The 23,449-nt window shown below is 37.2% G+C and overlaps 1 protein-coding gene across 5 annotated transcripts in view; it reads left to right on the top strand.

Moving 5' to 3' along the window:
* MAPRE2 (microtubule-associated protein, RP/EB family, member 2) overlaps positions 1 to 23,449 on the top strand; it is a 187,018-nt gene that overhangs the window by 109,341 nt on the left and 54,228 nt on the right. For 4 of the 5 annotated variants that reach the window (XM_011974415.1, XM_011974414.1, XM_011974413.1 and 1 more), the window contains one exon: positions 3,340 to 3,467. The exons of the other annotated variant lie outside the window; for it this stretch is intronic. In XM_011974415.1, the coding sequence (XP_011829805.1) occupies positions 3,347 to 3,467 (121 nt within the window). In that variant the 5' untranslated portion in view covers positions 3,340 to 3,346. The remainder of the gene's footprint in view (positions 1 to 3,339; positions 3,468 to 23,449) is intronic. 5 annotated transcript variants of the gene reach the window in all.

Raw genomic sequence — 23,449 nt, forward strand, 5'->3', positions numbered from 1 at the left:
TTGTATATTACTTTCTCTCATGTAGCCACAGAACGTTTTTACTCACTTGCGTATGGGTTATTTTTCTAAAACAGATCTGTTTGTGTCTTCTCTGCTTTGCATTTAGATTTTTTTTTAATCATCTGGATTAAAAATTTCATCTCAATTTGGTTTGGTGCCATCTAGCATAACCCTGGGCCTCGACACCATATCCTCCCTCAGTACATTGCCTGGTAATGCAGAAGCTTTCCATTACTGCCTGAAGAAGAAACCGCTAGAAAAGCCCATCAGCTGCCAAAAGTTATGCCAGTATATTGTAATTTCATCAGTCCAAAATATTTTAAATTTTGAGTTATTTACCCTTACTAAGATTATACGTAATTTGCATAGGTGATTTTAAAAATTGACTAGATTTAAAAAGCAAATGGTTTTGTTTAATAAATGATAGACTAAAGAAAACAGTGGAAAGTTATTAACCAAAAGGTAAAAAACCTTTAATAATGGTGTAGAAAGCAGTAATTATGGTCACACTATCTGAGATTCCAGTGCTGTGAGATTTTTCAGATCTTTACGAGAAAACAATTTAGAGATAAGGGTGCTCCTGGGAATGGAGAGATAGATATTTATTTTTACATTTATTTCTAGATAAAACCTTCGTTTAGCACTTTAAGGTAGAAAGCAGATTTTTATTGCTTTCGTGAGCATAAATAGGAACTCCAAGCACAACTATTTCATAAAATATAGATTTTTGTCTAAAACCTATATACTATAGATTTTGCTATTATATCTAGTCATGTTTAAAAATATTACTTCTGTATCTCTAAATACCATTTTTCACTAAAAGGAATCAGGAATGCTTGGAGAAATTACTGGTTTTAGATCTGAGGCAAGAAATATATAAGTTGGGCTTGGAACATATTGTCATATTGGAAAAGAAGAAGGTTATCAAAGACCACTAAGACTGTGTCAAAAGAACTCAGAAGCCAACTTGAATAAGCTTTTGCAAGCTTTTATCAATAAAGGTATAATTTCAATGGATTGAAACATGTCAAATATGTTTAAGTCCGTGGATTCATAATTATACTTTAAAATGTAAGAACAAAAACTTGGTTGGTCATGTTTGGGGAATATTAGGGAACTACTCATCACTTTGAAAACTGGCAAATAGAGAAAAAGAGTTAGGCACCTCTCCTGCCTTTCCTCGATGACCTGTATCTCAGGGTACCTCAGAGGGAATTTCTCTTTGTAGAATTATTCCAGCTAATAAATCAAGAATGAATAATAGAATATCACTTTGAAGTTTTAGTGAATTATTGGATCTAGGCAAATATCAGAGCTAACAATATCATGGAAGCGGGCAGTCAGAAATTATAGTTATATGCCTTCTGATGGAAGTTCAAAAATGCCATGAAATAGTCTGTTTGATGTAATTGTCATATACTGGCATAACCTTTGGCAGCTGATGGGCTTTTCTATTGGTTTCTTCTTCAGGCAGTAATGGAAAGCTTTTGCATTACCAGGCAGTGTATTGATGGCAGATTAGGTGTCAAAGCTCAGAGCTGTGCTAGATGGCATCAAATCCCCATCCCATTAGAACTTGAACCAGATCAAGGCTCTAGATGGAATTATCAGTCTATAGGGATGCAGAGGACAGAGAAACATTTTAAACCACAGCAGTGTGATACAATGAGAAAAATCCAGAATGTGGAAACTCCAGACAACCCAGTTCCTTCAACAACTTTTTTTTTAAATTGCAAGGAAAGATTAGAAATAGAGAAGAAACTTATAAAGAAATTTAAAGAACGTATCAGAGAATCATAATGTATGAACCTTATATGAATCCAGATTCAAGCAATCTGAAATTAAATTTGATTTATAATATATTGAAATGCCTATTTGATGTAAGTAATTATTTTCATTTTTAGGTGTGATAATATTGTGCTTTTTAAAAAAATTATTTTTCAGAGACACACTGAAACACTTATAGGTGAAATTATGTGATGATTGGCACTTACTCCAAAATAATCTGGCTTGTAGGCTAGGATGGGATTGACACAAGGGGAGTTGATAGGAGTGTAAATCAAACAAGATGGTCAAGTATTGATAATTCTTGAATCCAAGGGGTAAACCTAACTGGTTTTTTATTCTCTTTTCTCCCCTTTTGCATGTATTTGAAAGTTTCCAAAATAGAAATTAATACATAGCTATAATATATGCATATACATATATACAATATATCAATATGTATATATTCCACAAACTAGATAAAATTGCAAATTTTCATCCAGGTTTAAATATTTGTTTTTTAATTATACTTTAAGTTCTAGGTTACATGTGCACAACGTGCAGGTTTGTTACATATGTATACATGTGCCATGTTGGCGTGCTGCACCCATCAACTCATCAGCACCCATCAACTTGTCATTTATATCAGGTATAACTCCCGGTGCCATCCCTCCCCACTCCCCGCTCCCCACAATAGGCCCCGGTGTGTGATGTTCCCCTTCCCACGTCCAAGTGATCTAATTGTTCAGTTCCCACCTATGAGTGAGAACATGCGGTGTTTGGTTTTCTGTTCTTGCGATAGTTTGCTGAGAATGATGGTTTCCAGCTGCATCCATGTCCCTACAAAGGACACGAACTCATCCTTTTTTATGACTGCATAGTATTCCATGGTGTATATGTGCCACATTTTCTTAATCCAGTCTGTCACTGATGGACATTTGGGTTGATTCCAAGTCTTTGCTATTGTGAATAGTGCCACAATAAACATATGTGTGCATGTGTCTTTATAGCAGCATGATTTATAATCCTTTGGGTATATACCCAGTAATGGGATGGCTGGGTCATATGGTATTTCTAGTTCTAGATCCTTGAGGAAAATTTTCATCCAGGTTTAAATATTTTAAAAATAATCCTTTGTCACTACACGCCTACTAGAATGGCCAAACCGCAAAACACTGACGTTTCCAAGTCTTTGTAGTGAGTGCTGTGAAATAATGTATGAAGCTAACAGATTACTCTGGTGTATACTGCCACAGACGAGGTAACTTTTTAATATCACGCCTAGACCTACAGTCAAAAGGGAGACTCTAAATTGTGTTATAAATTAGGAATCTCAGAACCTGAAAAACATTTTATTTAATTGGAGAGATATAAAATGGTACTGCATGAAAAATATGTGAAATGTAATAATTTTAATGCAAATATGTAAAATAGAAAAAGAAGCTAAAGGGCTTAGCCAGAGCAGGACTTTTACGTCCCTGGAGTCCTGCCAGGATCTTGACCTTGAATAGGTATCTTTTGTGTTTCTGAGTTAATTTCCTTGTTGGTAAATAAACTTCTTTGGTTTTTTTCTAGTTGGGGAATGGCAGTCAATGTGTATTCTACCTCGATAACCCAAGAGACTATGAGCAGACATGACATCATTGCATGGGTTAATGACATAGTATCTTTAAACTACACAAAAGTGGAACAGCTTTGTTCAGGTAAGACATATTCTTTTAAGTGTTTACCTAAATGTTTACAGTCTGTCATGTGGAATGTGATTTTATGAACCACAGCTGCTGTATTTTGGGTAGGAAAAGGTATATATTCTATTGGCATGTAATCAAAGGGGGAAAAACTCAGATATAACTAAAGGACATATTGGGAAAAGTGTTTATGAGCATCCGGGAGCACAAGCAGAGCCACACGGACACGTATTGGAAAGATCTCTTGCTTGAGCTTTGTAATGCCTCTCACTGGCTCCTAGCCTCTTCTCTGTCATCCCGTCTGCCATCACACTTGCCTCCTGAAAACACCAATTGGTTCTTACAACACTCCTCCTTTAAAACCTCCAGGGCTCCACATTGTCCTCATACAGGGTAAACTTCAAACTCTCTTCGTAGACTAATGAAGTCCTTATTAGTCTCCATTCCACCCTCCACATCTCTCACCCTTATACCTCAGACCCACAGAGTAATCTTTGTTCCCTAAAGACTCTTTCCCTTGTGTATCCCATAGCTTTTTTCATGGTTCCTTTGCTGAGGTCTTTCCCCTTCTTTTCATTGGTGGGAAAATCTTGCTAACACTTTAAAATCTGGTTCACTTGCCACCTGCTCTGGGAAGCATTTACCAGCCTCCCAGGCTCCGTGATGTTCCCGAAACACTGTGCTCATCCTACAGAATGACACTTTCCACGCCGTGTTAGGATGTCTAACTCCTCCTAGCCCTGAAGGTGCTGAGAATCCCTGAGGACAGGACTGCATTTTGTTCTTTGGTGAATGCCTGTAGTTGCTTCTACTCGGTATGAGGTAGGTCTGCAAGGAATATATATTGAGTTAAACTTGTTTAAAAAATAATAATATTTGACTTCAATGAGAAAATAGGAGGATGGGCCGGGCGCGGTGGCTCAAGCCTGTAATCCCAGCACTTTGGGAGGCCGAGACGGGCGGATCACGAGGTCAGGAGATCGAGACCATCCTGGCTAACACGGTGAAACCCCGTCTCTACTAAAAATACAAGAAAATTAGCCGGGTGAGGTGGCGGGCGCCTGTAGTCCTAGCTACTTGGGAGGCTGAGGCAGGAGAATGGCGTGAACCCGGGAGGCGGAGCTTGCAGTGAGCCGAGATTGTGCCACTGCACTCCAGCCTGGGGCACAGAGCAAGACTCCGTCTCAAAAAAAAAAAAAAAAGAAAATAGGAGGATGTTTTAAAAAACGTACTGCTAGGCCGGGTGTTGGTGACTTACGCCTGTAATCCTAGCACTTTGGGAGGCCAAAATGGAAGGATCACTTCAGCCCAGAGTTCGAGGCTGTGGTGAGCTGTGACTGTGCCACTGCACAACAGCCTAGGTGACACAGTGAGACCCTGTCTCCAAAACAAAACAAAAAATATGCTGCTAGTAAATTAATCCATTCTTAGGTCTGAGTATTTATGAAAGAAATAAGCAGTCCTTCTTTGGAAACGGAATATTTCCTTCCAGTAAACAAATAGATAAGAGATTTCTTCTTTCCCTTTGGCTTCAACGTGAAAATGGTATTAGAAAATAGAAAATACCACTGAAATGTATTTGTGTGAAATTTCATGAGTCAGAATAGATATGAAGAAGTCAACATTGCTCTTTTTCCCAGAGGGTCAAGTAAAAAGATTTTATACAGTGCAGTTAGAATTTCAAAAGCCCCCAGTAGTCACTTTCAGATGTTGTCTGAGTCCAACACCCACCAGTGTAAATATTCTCACTTCACCAGGTCTGGATTTAATCAGAATACTCCTAGAGAACTAACTTTGACTATGATTGACATCTCTTTCCCTGTGATCATTTTTCCCACGAGGAAGACGGTAAGGTTGGCCAGAACTTAGGCGTTGCCTCACCCACAAATCTATGCGTAGGTCTCAGACATGAAGTCTTGTGATTTATGAGGTCAGTAGTGGGTGCTAGCTAACCACTCCTTTGCCCTTCAATACAAGATGGAGAAAAGCTGACTTAGACTATGATGGTTATGTACCAGGCATATATATTGCTGATCTACTGAAGTGTCTCTAAAAGTTACTTTCGGAAACAACTTGTATTGCAGCTTATGCAACTTCAGATCTCTACATACCCAAATATTACTGTGCTGTACTTGCCGTGCATTCTTGAGCTCTCTAATATTTTATTTTTAACTTGCTGCCGAAAAAGAAACCAAAAACAGTTTCTGTTATTAGGAATCACTTTGTTGATAACGCATACCCCTTTGTATTGTAATTGTGAAATTGTCTATTTCTTCACGATGCCTAATGCATGGTTTTCCCTCAGAAATACTCATTTTGGAGATGAGTGAACTGCGATTTGCAACTGCTAAGGGGCAAAGACAAAAATGTGTATCTTACCCACAAAGTGGGTATGTGTGCGTTTGGATAAGGGAAACAAGGTTGGTTATCAAGAAAAAGAGACATAGGAAGGAAGGGGATAAGGAAAAGGCTCCCAGAGAAAATCCCCAGGCATGAGTCTTAAATATTAAAGGAAACCATGAGGAACTTCCTATGCTGAAATACACTTGGAGAGTTTTTGGTAGCAAGTGAAATAAGAGCAAATTGTAATTTTTAGATTCTGTAGTAAATGTATTTATAAGCAATATGCATAATCTTTGCAGATCTTTAAAATTTCTCATAAAGCAAATTCAACAAAATTTTAAGGGAAGTTTGTAAAGGATTCATATATGGTTATCTTAAAGCATTTACAGCTTTTGTAGCTGCACTGCCATCAAGTGTGGCTTGATTTACAAACACAAAAAACCTGTAGAAGCAATTTTGATCACTATTTAACAGATACACATAATTACCATTAGGATAACTTACTAGTTGCCTAAAATTACAAGATTGATGGTTCAAAAGAATGAAGTAGATTTAAAGTTTCCTTTCTGCTCTGAAATATGTTTCTTGCTAGAAGAAAAAAAAAAAGGAAGTTAATCTCCATAATAGAGAGACAGGTCTTTTATTTTAGGTAGCAGTTTTCTCAAGGTATAAACTATAGACTCTGTGCTTTTATAATTTCCTGGGGAACCGCTGAAAGAAAGCAGATGACCTTCTAAATCAGTACCTCTGAGTGTAGCCTAGAAATCTGAGTTTAACAAGTACAAGTTTAAGTACTTCTGTGCTGCAGCCTAGAGCTTGCAGTACATTTTACCCTAAACCAATAAAAATGAGGTTAAATTATCCAAAACGTCCTTGGAAGTTTCCTTGTTTATAATTTAATCTGTGACTTTTGTCTTTAGCATTTAGCAGGAGGAAGCTATCTTTCTGTTTATTTATTTATGAAATTATTTATTTATACCCTTCGTTGTTCTAGAAAATATTTAAGGCAGCTAGGACAGTGCTATTAGGATAGGAACAAAGCCAAGTATTGTTGACTTAAGTGACTTATATTCCTCATACTTATGAGTAGTCAGATTTCTTAGGTAATATTTTTCTTCAATGTTTATTTTAATTTTTTTAGTTTACTGTGTGGGATTTTATTTTAGCAGTATGCCCAGGAAAAACATACACGAAATACTTTCTCATATTTAAAATGATTTAAAATTTCAACATCATTTCTTACTCTCTTTCCTGAAGACTTATGCTCCAATCCTGGTGGTTCCCAGTTTGAATTTTTTTCCTATTGCATTATTTCCTATTTCTGTTTTTAAAATTTTCCAGCTAAGAGATCTCCCTCCAGCTCGATATTAAAACTAACACCAGCTTTTCTTTAATTCATGAAGAGCTAAAAGATTGCCTCACATTGGTGTTGTGTTTTACTGAGTATTTTCTGCCTTTATATAACGTCTAATTTGTTTCCATGTAGGCATTTTTAAAAGCTTTTTAAAGGAAAGATGGTGTGAGAAAGTAGGACCCTTGGAAATATGTTTGTAGTAAGTTACAAAACAATGAAAATGACTCATTGTTATCTCCTGTTTTTTTATCCTAAGAATATAACCTCATGAAAATTTTCTTTGAACCTCAAATCTGGGTCATATAATTATATGCATATCTGGTTTTCATTTATTTCTTGTGACAAACAACTTTTAAGTTTCAAGTAAAAATGTGAGCTGTGTAAATGGAGAGTGGGCTATTAATGAATGTGAATACTACCCATAATAATTCAGCAATCTGTTGCTCACCTAAATCTATTTTGAAATGAATAATTGCAGATTTTCCATGGTGGAGTGAGAAGGTTGAACCACATGTAATATCAGATTGGTTCAGCTTATAAATATTTTATATTTTAATTCAATTGCTTTATAAAAGTTATAGGGCTTTGTGGGGGGTAATAGGGAATTTTTTTGGTGTGTGTTAGTACTAGCTTAAACTAATTTACTAAATCTTTTATAAGGTAGTGATGAGGGTGAATGGACAGCATGGTGCTAAAAATCTCTAAAAGCTTTAGCAACTTTAGATACCTTAGTGGAGGTGATAGAAAAGAGGCGAGGCGACTTAGAGGGGAAGAAAAGGAAATGGGGAGGGAGAAGTAGCATGGAGTGGGGGAAAGTGCGTCTTTTACTTTTTTTCCTGTCCCTCACTCCTCACCTCAAACCTCCTTTGAGACTTCTTTGTGACATTAATTTTCTGTGCCCTGATCTTCTGCCTTAGGCTAGAGCTAAGCAGCAAAGTCACTGGGTCTATTGCTGGGTCATCCTTGCTGCTTCGCAGACTGAGCACCTCCCTTGACTCCCATCCTCACAAGGCTGGTGCAGCCTGCCCTTTTCTCCCTGTGCACCTTCCCTCCCTCATCTCCACCCCTCCACTAGCTGAGCAGACACTTGCCTTGTGGCAAATGCTAGATACAGTCTGCATGTAGGGCTGGCACTGCCTGGACTGTCACTATATCCTGGACTGTCACTGTATGTCACTGAGAGCTGTTATTTTCCTGAACATTTTAGTATTTTAATAAAATGTCATTTGAATTAAACCATTTTTAGATGGAAAATTGAGATATTTTCTTGACTTGCTTTAAAAACATGAAAGAGAAAATGATCAGGATTTGATTCAGTTTCAATTTGTGCTTCACTAGATTGGTGCAAGCTTTGTCTTGGATCAAGTCACTGGTATTTTGTTCTTCCAGGAGAGCTTCTGAATTTGGCAAATGATATTGCAGTCACATTTACAATTCTGGTTACGGGATGGCTGTGTGGAAGGAGCTGGTATTTAGAGTACACTCTGGGATTCACCCAGGTGTAGCCATCAGATGGCCCTGGTGTAGGTCCCAGGGCCTACCCTGATGGCCATCATTCCTGAGCCCAGCAGAGTGTTCTTTGTGACCATTTTTGGCCGCAGATTTGTGCCTGTTAAACAGGTTGATCCCAGCCTCATGTGTTGTCCCTGCGCCTCCTCTCTTCCATCCACAGAGACCTCTGTCAGGACAGGTTACTGATGAAATCAGCTCAGAGTCTAAATTTAGTAGGGCTTCTCTTACTGGCTGTCTGGTATTGAAACCAAGTAAGGATATTCTGTCAGTGTCTGTAAGCGTAAGAGTTTACTTAGCTTTATAAAATCATTGTTATTTGCTGTAAGAAAGTTAGATTATATTACTATTGTTAGGGAGATAATTGTAATATAATGAAATATTATTCATATTTGTGATACATTACATAAAGTCTTTTTGGGTTTTTTGATGAAGTTTTTTTCTTGAATTATTTGACTTATGCTAATTTTAAAAGTTTATATGGTCTCAGTATATCAACTAATTGGAGAAGAAGGGGACAAAAAAAGAGTTGGATAATGGTGGGGAGGGGTCGAGCCTCATGTGCAGTTGCTCCAGGCAGTAATATATGGTAATATACTCTATTGTCTCCACTAGTGCGCTGGTTGAAAGGGAGTTTATTTTTGGAGCAGGATAGATAATACAGTAGGTTTTTTCCCCTCCGAATTTGTTCATTTATGTCTTGACACTTTGCTACTGAAGATAAACAGAAATTGATGTTTCTATTTTTCTTGGGGCTTTTTGTTTACTGTCTTTTGTAATGCTAAGTACCATAATGGTGAAAAGTGTGTATGCATTCACCTTCGTTTACCAGATTGCTCTGTAATTTTTTTTTTATACCTATAGGATGATATATCTTTGAAAGCAACCAGCCACATCTTTGTTTATGTCTTTACTGCATTCAATGATGATAATCAATTTAGTTTTATTTAACAGGCGTATTTTGAGCCTTTCTTTGGGGTAGGCCCTGGAGACCCAGTGATAAATGAGACCTAGTCATTGCCCTCAAAGAGCTCAATACAGCAGAGTACTGTCTTACAAAAGGCCAGAGACCACACTGTGGTAAGTGCTGGTTTGCAAGTGCTTCGAGCATACAAAGAAGAAAGTAAATGAAGGGAGGTAGGGACATAGGGAGTCAGTAGAGAGATTTACTCAGATCCTTTGGGAGTGGCTGGGTGCTTCTGGATGACTTAGAATGGTCATCGTTTGGGGAACACCTCAGAAATGCCCTCCTCCCTCTTGAGTCACATGGGGTGACAAGTGTGTATGTGGGATAATGTGTGGGGTACTTAGTTTCATCTACCCTGACAGACTCCCCAGGCTAGGGTGGCCTTTGTCTTATGACACAGGGACTCTAGTCAGTAAAATGCATGTGCTTTAGTAGGTACAGCCCTTAAGTACATGAAGCATATTGTCATCTCTAAAGAAATATAAAGGATTTTCTTGATGATCTCATCACATGAGTATGTGAGAATTGTTTTTATTCTACTTGTTTGAAGGAACTAGGCATGCATGTGGGATATTCTCAGGAAACCATAGAATCAGCCACTTATTTGGGAGGAATGCACCAGATCCTTTTTAAATATAAAGCCAAACCTCAGTGATAACTGCTTGGGTCTGTAATGGATAGATGTCATGTGACTGCATTAGTATTTATCACAGGAACAGACCTACAGATACATCCCTACATCCTATTGCCCATTTCTGCTGGAGCCTCTCCTGGTTAGTGACGAACACCATAAATGAGGGGAAATTAGAAAAACAGGCCTAGGGAACAGTAGATCACCTGGAATGCTATTATTTTATTGAAGACTAACAATATATATACTGAACAAAAAATCAAGGAACATGTGATCACAATTAACTTTATATAGTGCCTTAACAGGAATAAGCAAATCAGTGACATATTAGAAACAGGATTAATAATTGCCTTTGAGTAGTCTCAATAAGTTCTCTCTCTCTGTCTCTCTCTCTCTCTCTCTCACACACACACACACACAGAGAGAGAGAGAGAGAGAGAGAGAGAGAGAGAATTTGTACAAAGCAATAGCCTTTGTGGAAATCTCATATTTTTTTCCCCATATGTGGGAAAATTCCCAGATGTCATAGTTGAGTGCAGTCTTCGAGGTTCTTATTGAGTGTATCAGTAATTCACAAACACTATTGTATCTACCCTACTATAGTAAGACCCTGCTGTGGTCTTACTGCCCCAAAACCATGAATAGGTAGGTGGTTATGAGCCTAGAGATGAAAACTGTGGTACCAAGGGATGGGTCATCAAAAGAAATCTAAGTTGGATACAGTTGATGAGAGTGATACTGACCATAGTACTAAGGAGTCTCTAAAGCCTCATCATTGATTTCATTAACTTTGGTGACTGGAGCCCTAACTCCATAGCCCCAGGGATCTTGGCAAAGGTTGTGAGAAACCTTGCTGGAGTCCAAGGACATGACAGGTTTTAAGACTCATTTATAATTCATAATTCTAATTACAGAAACCTTTAGAGCCCTTTCTCTTCTGATTTTGTCTCTGTTATATGATAAGTTGCTTTCTTTTAAAGTACATAATGATGTGCTTATTTTGAAATCATTCACCAAGATCAATAAAAACCAGTATCTTAACAAGAAAAAGATTTATCTTTCAACATATTGAAAGTTGTTTTAATTTTTAAAAAACCTGTCAATCACTTTATATGATGGATATGTTCCTTATAAAATATTATTTTGTATTTACTGTGCTACTTTTTCTTTTTCTTTTCTCCCTTTCAGTTTAAATTATCTAAAGACTTTAACAGGAAGAGTGTAAATTTGGGGAAAAATAGTCATTTCCTTTTATAAATGAATTTATGATTACTTAAGCACCTCATATGTTTATCTGAGGAAAGACTTAAGAATTAGAGAAACCCTCAAATGTTTTTCCACAGATAAACTGGAGGATCTTAGGAATGTGTTCATACCCTTTCTTGTCTGGTAGGAAGCCAAGGACCTCATTTTATTCTTTGGTTCCTTGTCCTTTGAATCTAAAACATGCATTTTGGAGATTCATGTTTTGTATCTGAAACAGTCCAATTCAAACCCATTCGTTTTTATAACTCTAATTGTTTTAACTAGTTACATACTATATAGTTTTATACATTAGAGGTATAATGATGTCATAATGCCTCGGCTTTTGTTTCTCTCTCTCTCTGCCATTTTCAGTGTGTTTTTATATGTATTATTTCTTTGAATTCATATAACAACCCCATGAGGAAGAATAGGAATATTTTATTCCTATTTTATGAGGCTAAAAGCTCCAAGAAGCCATGTTCACAGCTGATAATGAGAATTGAGGTGTCCTTGGATCATAGCCCAGCACTCTCATGCTATATGTGTGGCAGCTGTGGATGCAACGAAGGGTTCACTGTGTATTTGCCCATGTGGATGTGTTTCTGATTGTTTCCATATCCATTTAGCAGAAGTCCTTTAAGCATCTCCTCTAGGAAAAGAAGAAACGTCTTTATCTCCATCCTTTACATTCTACTTGAAGAAATGAGACATATCTGGTAATTCTACTAATGATAAGGCTGTGTCCCAATGGTATCATCAAGAACTTTCTTACTAAAAGTAACGAGACAGAGACATTTGCTCCTAGTCTTATGAAATTCTTCCTTCTCCACCTACTGCAAGTAGAGTGGGGAAAGAGCCGCCTGTCCTCTCTGAATGTTCTCCTTGTTCCTTTTCTTCCTTAAACTTATTTCCCTCCAAGCAAGATAAGGTGGCTCTGAAATTTTGCCACCTGCCATGGAGGAACTTTACATCTCTCTCAGAATAATTCTTGGCCAGTGAAACAGCAACCAGGATGATGCCTCCTTAGACATTTGCACGTGCACATCTCTGCACTGTCTACATTTGAATCCCAAGAATATGGTCCTTTCCTTATTTTTATCCGAGGCTAGCTTTTGAGCAAGCTTGTACCTGAGAGGACTGCACATCCTTATTTCCTCCTTTCTATGCTATTGAGGAAATTACAACATCTCCTAGGATAGTTTTCTTACAAGCTTCTTCCCCACAAAGGATTTACTTACCAAGTTATCACTGTTTTCCATGTATTTAATCCAGTTCAATAAACCTGTATTGCAGTAGCCATGCTAAGAGGCTCCCTCAGTACTTCTTCAACCCCTTCTTTAATATGAAAAGTTGATGGTTTCTTAGTCTTATGTAAAAGGACTTACTAATACAACATTCAAGAGTAGACACCGATTTCCCAGCCAGCTGTATCCCCTCCTTCCCATGTCTTGTTTCCCAATGCCAGCCGGATTGCAGCTCCTGAACTTTTTCCATATAGACATTCTAGATCTGCCAGTGGGTATGGTGGCAGACACTGTGCTAGTAAAGTAGAAAGATGAATTGAACACCATCCCCAATCTTAAAGATTTACTCACCAGTCAGCCAGGAGAGATAACTCATTAAAATGCAAGTAAAATCCCTATTCGATTTCTGTATCCAGTATAGTGAAACAATTCTGTGTTGGAAACAGGAAAGCTTCATAGAGGAAGTGATGTTTTGACTAAGCTTTTAAGAATGAGAAGTTATTCAAGTATAAAAGAAGACAAAAGGACATTTTAGACAAAAAGTTTGATCAAGGCAGAAAGAAGTTGCAGTGTTTTGTGCATGTACATTGCATGTGTAAGACGTCTGTAACATATATTAAAATTCAAGGCAGCAAAAGAGGGACAGTAATGCTTCAAGTAATAAGTGCTGTATTCAAAGAAAGGAAAGATTATTTCCATCTAGAAAAGCTTTTTGTCTTACCCTTGTTTGGGTCTTTGGCCAAACAGTCATTCAAATTTAATGGATGGTCAATAAATATTTATGAAGTTGAATTGAATTGAAATGCTATTCAAACTAGGATTTTAATATGGATAGGATTCAGACAGAGAAGAAGATGGTGATTTTGAGGAAAGTTACCATTTAGATATCATTTTGATGTTCTGCACATTGCTTTATTTATTCCTGCATTCAGCAGACATTTATTGAGTACCTACAGTGTGTCAGGTGGTGAATTAGGATTGGAGGATACACCACTATACAAAAAACAACACAGATCATATCCAGTTAGGACCTATCCCTTCATTACCAAAGTTCTCCTTGACAGGTCTATTCAGAGAGAGCAAGTTCCTTTTTCTCAACTTACCTGAGTATGAAGCAAAGGCAGAGAAAGTCCCCCAGAGAAAGGCAGACGTCTAGCCTGTCCCGCCATCATTCAGTGTAGGACACTAATGGGCAGTCTGTACATGGCAACATCTGAAATATTAGCAGGCATCTGGTTTCTACACAGTTAAGATAATCAAGCCAAATATCTCCAAATTCTCCTGCTCTTCAAAAGAAAACTTTTTTTCTAACCAGTTTTTTTCTGAATTGTGTTTTTAAATTTCTAGTTTCTCCGACATGTAGACAGTATTAAAAAGGAGTGTCAGAAATCACTGTCAAATGTTTGGGCATGTCAGAATTGCATACCTGGAAACAGAATAATGAAATTGCTTGACAACTCGTAAAGTCACCATCGTTTTTCAGATTGGGTTCTTTTTCCACCCTGAAACCATTACGTAATTCTGACAAATAGCAAATTACCTCTTTGTCCCCTCCCTCCCAAGGGTGTGTTCTTACCCAAATATTTAATACTCACAAGCTTTTTATGACCAAATTATTTGCCATGAGAAGCATATAAATGTGAAACTAATGCCAGTCCTGTTTCCTGCAGTTTCTCTTCGCATTCTGTGTGAGGAGGATCGTTCTCCATTTTCATTTCTTCTAGATTACATTTCTGTGACAGCTCATGGAAGAACTTTAGAAAACTGTGGAAGGAGCTAAATTTTAATGAAAACATGTACATCAACTTTAAAATTGCACAGAATGGTGTTAAAATCCACTATTTAAAAAACGCACAGAAATCCTTTCCTGCCTCTTTTCTTTCCAAAACTTATTCCGTTCTTTTATTTCTACTGTGGTCATATGATTGAATCCCTGAAGTAAATACTGTATATTCTTCATACTGATTTGGGATCCTTCTAATACTAGAGTGTACCTAGAAAGCAAAGTATATTTTGGGATTAACCTGGGAAATATAAAGAAAGCAACTCACAAAGAACAATGTTCTGTTAGGTATCACAGTCTGCATGAATGTTATGTGGTGCCTGAATGTGAGTTCCTCTGTAATTGCTGGAGGCTTCCTTTGGTGCCACACCTGGCCTTCTGGGCTTTCTCTGGACAGGACTTTTCTCAGGGAGCTGCGGGGGAAGGAGCACCCTCCTCTGGAAAGTGGTAATAGGGGATATTATTGGTGTAGGTGAAAGCTAGTGGACTGGATTGGGGAGAGTGGCCATACGTATGGAGTTCTCACCTGCAAGTCTTGGGGAGAGGGTGAAATGGCTGAGATCTGGGGAAGAATCCAGGGATAGTGACCTCAGCCACAAAATGAGCAACTTGAGAAAGTGGCACGTTGTGTAGACGTGGACTGTGGGTTTGCGCTGGTCCACTCATACCAGTGTATTTTACCTTATACTAAAAGCCTCTCTGGGGGCTACCATACATCGAGTTCATGTAGTGGCCTGGCCTGTATAACTGTTGATAGTATGATGTGGGTAATGGTTCTGTAGAAATTCTCTGAGAAAGTGGGGAAAGTGATCAGCTTTAGGTTTCTTACTTGTAATTTAATTTGACCTAAAAGTACAAATGGTCTGAAAATTAGAACTTAAAAGTGGCATTCTCTGAAGACGTTTGTGCCCTGAAATCAGCATTGGTTTGCCTACCAAATTAGTTAAGCTTCTTCTTTTCCTGGCGTTTAAAGCCTTGAGCAATCTAGCTGCATTCCACCTTTCCAACATTTATCCCCACAGCCTCCCTACCCATAACCTACATTTCCTCAAACACACCTTTCACTTATATGCCCTGATTCCCTGTCTTTGCTTAGAGTATCTCCTTTGAAATTCATATCAAATACCACTTTCCCCTATTCTTCCTGGTCACCTTCAACAAAATGTGAGCTCTCTCTCTTTTCAATGTTCAAACCTTTACAAAGCCTTAGGCTCATTCAGTACTTGTTTTAAGTCTTCAGCATTAGGAGTTAAGCTCCCTGAGGACTGAAGTGATCATGCAAGTTTGGCTTGACTTTTTCTGTTTGATAATGCTGATTACTCTTTGTTGGTTTTTTATTGGGCAGACTTTGAACTAACTGTATGGCCTAGATACTAATATTTATGTCGGCCATACAGTTTAGCACTGATAGTTGTTTTGTATTTTTGCTGTTTTTCCATGTGTGTTTCTCCAGACTCTCAAGACTAAGTTACTTGGTTCTTATTAAGACTAAGGTCATATTCCTCAATAAGTATTTGCTGGTTTGTTTTACATTGCTAAATAAACAAAGTGACATCTCTCCATGCCACCTACAGATGGGCATTTCTTTAGAGGTGACCTGTAACTACAAAAATTAGATAAGATCTCATATCTTTTCAGAGTCTTACCTTCTACTCAAGCTCTTCTTAAGTCTTACTTAAATTTAACTCTTACCTTAAATTTGACCTTACATACTTAATCAGTACTTTAAAAAAAAACACACCTTTTTGTCCATTAAAGTAGAAAGGTAATACAAGTGTGTGAGAATACGTGAGTGCACATGTGAAGAAGCTGTATCCCATGATATTACAGCTTTATGAAACTTTCTGTTTTCATGACCCTAATGAGAAAACTGACTTCTTCAGAATGGGTTTCATACGTAACTTTCGAACTTGTTTTTCATTTGTAATAAAGGCTTTTTATGTCCCCTTTGCGCCTCTATCTGGAATGCCAAATTCTAACTTTAGCTCCACTCTCAGACGCTAGCCTTTGAAACATCTCACTGCCAGTTTCAGTATCAGCCTCTGTGGAAGCCAGTGACATTTTGTTCTGCACACCATTCCTGCCCTGTGCTCCCAGTGCCTCTCCTACTTCTTCCTTCTTGATTTGTCTGGAGAAGCCAAATCATATTTTACCAAGTCAGACACCTTTTTTTGGTAAAATTTGATGAGCACATTATCCTACAAGAAATCACTGGTGTTAGAATCTAGCTATGAAACTGAGCACTGGCCCCTGGACCATTAATCAGCAGATGAAAAGCAATCTTTGAAACCAATGAGATATTTTACTTGCCAGTTTAAACATTCTTTCAGTTGTCTGAATCTTTTTCTGTATCATTAAGACACGTTTGAAGTTTTGTATTTTTTTCTTAAAGCTTTAAACTACCAGTTTACCTTTATAAGTTTTAGGGTCATTATGATTTCGTTGAATAAAACAGCTGTAAATAGTCCAGTTCCACTTCAGTTTTCTTTTCAATGTTCTAGTTTTCAAAACAGATTTATAAGAGTTAATTTCTTTGTAAGTTGTTTTTGCAAATACCATTATCAGCTCCCTTGTGTGTATTGTATATTTCAATCTGTTATAATCTCTATTTTTCTAAAATTTACTTCTTAATAAAAATATTGATACCTAAATCTTAAGGGCTATTTGGTATATAGGTTTTTACTCCATTGACATTTCCTTTTGAAAGATAGAAGAAAATATTCTTTATTCTTTCATGATGTTTCTATGAAGAAGCACTTTTAAAATCAATTTGTTACAGTAATATTAATATCTAATCAATTTACTCTACAGCAGGCCTAACATTTAATGTAGTTCTGCAGGCTTCTTAGTAAAATTCAGATTTAAACATAACATTACTTTTTGGTGAAACCCTGTCTCTACTAAAAATACAAAAAGTATTATTGGTTCTTGTTGAAAGCAGGTTATAAACAGAGGATACTGGCACCTTTAACTGCAGTTTGGTGCAGCCTTATAAGATTCTTAAAAAGATTTTAAGATGATGTCAATTAATGAAAAACTGAGGGCATTTATCAGATAAAAGACCACATGGTTTGACAAGGCCTTTTAATTTATCTGCTGATACTCTTAAAAATCTGCCTCTCTGCCTGAATAATCATTGCTAGCTTATTTCTTTTCCTGTACAAGAAAAGAGATGAAAATGTCCTTTGACAGTTTATTCTGTGTGTTCAAGGGAAAAGATGGGGTGCTTTTCAGCACTCTCTTCAGTTCACCTAAGCCACCGCTGTGTCTGCAGGAGTCGAAATCTTCCTGCTGGCTATTACTCCTTTTCCTCTACATGGGATCAGTTTGAAAGCTGCTTGTCTTTGGACTTATTTGCAATAAGAATAAAAAGTTTCTGGCAATGCCAGGTAGTGGAGAGAAGCAGGAAGCTCATCTGAGGACCATGGGAATTCAAAGGAGCAATCTCGGTTGAAACCAGATTTCTGAACTCTTGATCTTTATTTTTGCATTTGTGGCTCAGGGCAGGTGAGGTAAACAGTGTCCAAAGTTCCCCTTAACAGAGTGAAATAATACTGTGGTAGCTGAAGCTATCAAGCTACTCCTCATGCCAGGAATGTGAAGGATGGCTATGAAAACAACAAAAAGCCACTACTAATTTAATCAGATTTTTGTTAGATTAGAACCATACACTTGAACTTTGGGATTTTAAATTCCTTTAAAATGTTAATCTTTCAAAGCATTATTTCACAATTGCCGTTAAACTCCTTACACCATGTATTTCTGTAGGTAGAGAGATTTCTACTGACGTGCTGGAAATATGTGACCTTGTATTTTGCAGCCTTACTTTCTTCTTTAGTAAAGCCCTGATTTCCCAAAAGGGAGTGCTTCCTTCAGCACGAGGTTTGGGCTTAGGTAATAGTTGCAGTTCTGCAGGAACATCAGTTCAAGGAATGATGAGCTGAATGCCAAAATAAAGCTGGGATGATTTTATGATTATTGTGTATGAAGGAGATTTTTCATTGCTAATATTCAACTGTTGGACAGAAAATATGGCTATGTTACTGAGTTTGTAAATGTCAGGATCCCAAAGAAAAGTACATGGAAGATAGAGTCACCAGAACAGAATCTGGAAAGAGTGTGTGTGCCCCCAGGAATATTCCACCAGAGGCGGCAGTGTTATTAGTAAGTCTCCTCTTACGTTAACTATGACAAAAGCCAGTGATGGCTAGAAGCAAGAGCGCTGGCAAACATTTTAGTCATATGAAGATGAGCATCATTGTCTCCTAATTAGCAGAAATATCAAGTATCCCTTAAAAGAGAACTTGGTGACAGACTGAGAATTAGAAAATCATCTAATTTTAGAACTCAGAGATCAGGCCAACACTGACGTTTTGCAGATAAGAATACTGTAGGCTTAGCAGGGTGTGATGAAATGTCACAGTTCATTCAAGATGGGAAGGTTCAGATCCAAAGGCCAACATAGTTTTCTGTTCCCGCCTCCCATTCTTTGTTGATATTAGCCTGAGATAGTACGCTTTTTTACAAATCATTTACCTGTAATGATTCAGATCATGAAGAGTGTGATCACATGGATGTGTCCAGTTAATTGAGGTTGTTGTGCTTTTCTTCTATCCCTTCATTAGTACCAAATAAGATTATGGAAAGTGAAAAGTTGTAACTAAATCCCTCAGTGATACAGGCATCTCTGTAGATAGTTCCTTGGCCTGTGAGGAAGTCAGATGGGCAATTTGAGTGGCTGTTTGTGGCGGAACCCCGTCTGGCTTGATGTGTTTTCCACAGATTGTGTTGCGTTTCTGGAAAAATGCTGTGAGACTTTTTTTGACAGCAGTAAGATATATACATACGTGTACATATGAGATCCATATATAGATATGTGTCTCGAATATATGGGCGATCAGTAAGATTATATATAGAGATGATGTTTATTTTTATATACACATTGTATATATGTAAAATGAAATTCTTGAGTATATATACTGAAATGGAAAGTCGTGACATTGGAGCAGATTAATGATCTATCGAGCCCAAGATTCTACTGTAAGTAGGAAAGATGTAGCTGATACTCCTAACACCAATCCAAAAAATGTATGTTCTCTTGCATTTTCCTTTTAGAATCTATCTATAAAAATTTCTAAAACTTAATCTATAAAAATTTCCAAACACTCTTTGAACCTTTTAATTTTTACATATAATTTCCTGAAAGCAGCATAGAAAAAAGGAATGTTTTTCTTAAAAAAAAAAAAAAAATTGAAGTTCAGATCAGAATTTAAATTCCACTGTGCAGTTTCTTAGCTGGGTGACTTTCCGAGCCTTGTTCCCATACCTGTCAAACATGGGAAGGATAATAAAAATACTTACCTCTGAAGGATACTATGGGATTCAGAATGTTTAACATACATATGAAAGCACTAACAGATTTTACACAAATGTGGGTGTTTTTATGTCTTACATTTCTTGCATAATATATTCCATAAATTTATTAATAGGGTAATATTTCCTCTTATCTTAAAATTTCCACTTTAAAAATGTTCCTTTTTTCTGATATTACCCTATGGTTAAAGTCCTAGGATCTGGTGAAAGTGAGATTGTCTTATGCTTTTCATGATTTTATAGACTTAAATCATACACTCCTGAATCCTTTGAGTATGAATGTTCATTTTTGAGCTCTGCCATCTTCGTACAGCCTCCCAGCTGTTCATTTTTTATTCCTGTCCCCACACTTGTCAGCTTCATTATGTCACTTTTGATGTATAACAACTGAAACCAATCTTAGGGCTGTAGGGGTACAGACAGTGTAGAAAGAATAGCTTTTTTTCCCCCCCTACTTATTTCCAGATCATTTCAGAATCTTGTAGACCTTCATAATTGCAGCAGCACCTTGAGCTTATGGGCTCAATATCCCATCATAATTAACCTCTTGGTAAGCACAACATCCTACAATTTGGGTTGTGTTACTTGAATGTGTTGCCCTATGCTTAGCCTTTTAAAGCTTATCTTTTACTTTTCTGCAGACTTGGTCTCTCCGGTGATTCTTATTTTATTTGAGTGGCTTTAAATTTTTTTATTTATACCTGATCAATTTTTAAAAGAATTTTTAGCAACTCTTCTCATAATATCTCTTTGGGGAGTTTGGCAACATAAGAATTTTACTGTTTACCAGCCCTTGTTGTGGTTCAACTACTATGCAGATCTTCATTCATTAGCCAGATACTTATTGAAACCCACTTATGCCAGGTACTGTATTAAGTGTTTAGATACATAAGGGACCAAGACAAATAAGGCACAAGTATTCTTGAAACCTATATTGCAGTGAGGGAAAAAATAAGCCACAAACTCTCTTAGTGTGTTTTAGGCTGCTATAACAGAATACTTCAAACTGGGTAATTTATAATGAACAGATATTTATTGTCTTCCGCTTCTGGAGGCTAAGAAGTCCAAGCTCAGGGGACCAGCATCTGGCAAGGGTCCTCATGCTGCATCATTCCACGGCAGAAATGCAAGAGAGAATAGGGGAGAGAACAGGAGCCAAATTTGCCCTTTTATAATGAATCGGCTTTCCCAAGAATGGCATTCATCCATTCAGGAGGGCCGAGCCCTCATGGACTGCTTACCTCTTAGTGGTCCCACCTCTTAATACCATCACAATGGCAAATAAACTTCAACATGCATTTTGGAGGGGATGTTAATGAGTTAATACAATGCCAACATAAGAGTTAATAAAATAAAACAGGATGAGGTGAAAAAGAGTGACTAGAAGGCTACTTCATATGGCATGGTAAGGGAGGACCTCTCTGAGGAGATGACATATAAGCCTTCATCTGAATGTCACAAAGGTCACCATGTGAAGTTCTAGATGAAACTGTGTGTAAAGGTCCTAATTCAGGAGCAAATCTAAAGTGTTCTAGGAACAGCAAGGAAGCCAGCATGAAGGGAGCTTCCTAAAAGGAAGTTAGACAAGGGAGAAATAGACAGAGGCCTGATAACAGGGTATTTTAAGCCAGGGAAAGAATTTGGATTTTATGATGGTTTCATAGAAAACCACTGTGATATTCTTAGCAGGAGAGGGATGTGATCTGAATAATGGTAACCTTGACATAATGAGATAAAAGCGGGTTTATTCAAAATGTACATCACATTATTGCAAGGGTAGTTAAATGGCACAAAAGTCTGTATATCTGTTAATGAGGAACATTCTGATTTGTGGCTGAGTAAGACTTCCAGGACACTGGCAATGATTCCTGAATTTTCCAGTTTGTTGACTGGAAACATTAATTTTATCTGATTAAAGAAGAAAAGAAGAAAATACAGAATTTCAAGAGCAAGAGAGGTGGTCAACAAGACCAGATACTATTAAGAGGTTGAGTAGGATGCAGAAAGAAAAACAGTTGTTTGATTTGATAGCAGAGAAGCTTTTGATGACCTTGACCGGAACATGGTGAGATTGGAAGACAATTGAATTTGTACTAAATTGAATTGGATGTCAGATGAAACAATGAAAACAGGGACAATTTGAAGTTTTACTGTGAAGAGGAGGAGATAAATGGTACAATAGCTCAAGGATGATGTGGGATCAAGAAGCTTTGGTTTTATTTTGTCAAAGTTGAATGATACTGGAGGGATTTAGGAATAACACATATGCAGGAAGAATTTTGCATTGCAGGAGAGAATGAGGATAGCAGCAGGAATGACTCAATGAGTAAGAGGAGAGTTGACCTTTGATAGTAACTTTGCAGCTTCTAAAAGAAAGTGTAGGTGTAAATCGTCATGACCTTGGATTATGCAGTGGTTTTTGGTTTTAACAACAAAAGCACAAGTAACAAAAGAATAGCTAAATTGGATTTTATTAAAATATAAAACATTTGTGCTTCAAATGATACCATCAAGAAAGAGAAAAAACAGTCCACAGAATGGGAGAAAATATTTACGAATCATATATCTGATAAGGAAATTATATCTAGAATATAGATTCTTACAACTCAACAAAAAAGCAACCCAATTAAGAAATAAGCAAAGCATGTGCTTAGACATTCCTCCAAAGAAGATATACAAATGACTAAAAAGCACAAAGGAAAGATGCTCTATGTCATTAGTCATTAGGGAAATCAAAGCAGAACTACAGTGACATACCACTTCACATCCATTAGGGTGGTTAGAATCAAAATGACTGACAAGTGATGACGAAGATGTGGAGCTCTCGTCTGTTGCTGGTAGAAATATAAAATAGTACACTTGCTTTGGAAAACAGTTTGATAGTTTTCCAAATTGTTAAACAGAGGTACCACATGACCCAGCAACTCCACTCCTAGGTATATTGCCAAGAGAATTGAAAACATTTCCATGCAAAAATTTGTACACAACTGTTCATAGCATCATTATTCAAAATAGTCCAAAAGTAAAAACAATCTAGATGTTCATTAATGAATGGATCAGTAAAATGTGGTAATTCATAAAATGGAATATTATTTGCTGTAAAGAAAGAAATAAAGTTCTGATACATGGAACAACATGGATAAACCTTGAGAAGATTTTGCTGAATGAAAGAAACCAGACACAAAGGCTGCATGTTACATGATTCCATTTATATGAACTGTCCAGAATAGTCAGATCCATAGAGACAGAAAATAGATTAGTGGTTGCCAGGGCCTGGAGGGAGGAGAGATCATAGAGAGCGACTGCTAATGAGTAAGAAGGGTTTTTTTGGGCAGTAATAAATATCTTCTGGAATTAAATAGTGGTGATGGATGTACAATTCTGCAAGTATGTTAAAAACCACTGAATTTCACATTTCAAAAGGTTGAACTTTAGGGTATATGAATTGTATTCTAGCTTTACTAGGATAAGATCTGGAACACGACAAGGATGTCCTTTTTAACCACTTCTATTCAACATTGTTCTGAAAGTTCTAGCCAGAGTGATTA

Source organism: Mandrillus leucophaeus, unplaced genomic scaffold (genome assembly GCF_000951045.1).
Source record: "Mandrillus leucophaeus isolate KB7577 unplaced genomic scaffold, Mleu.le_1.0 Scaffold145, whole genome shotgun sequence".
Classification (NCBI taxonomy): domain Eukaryota; kingdom Metazoa; phylum Chordata; class Mammalia; order Primates; family Cercopithecidae; genus Mandrillus; species Mandrillus leucophaeus.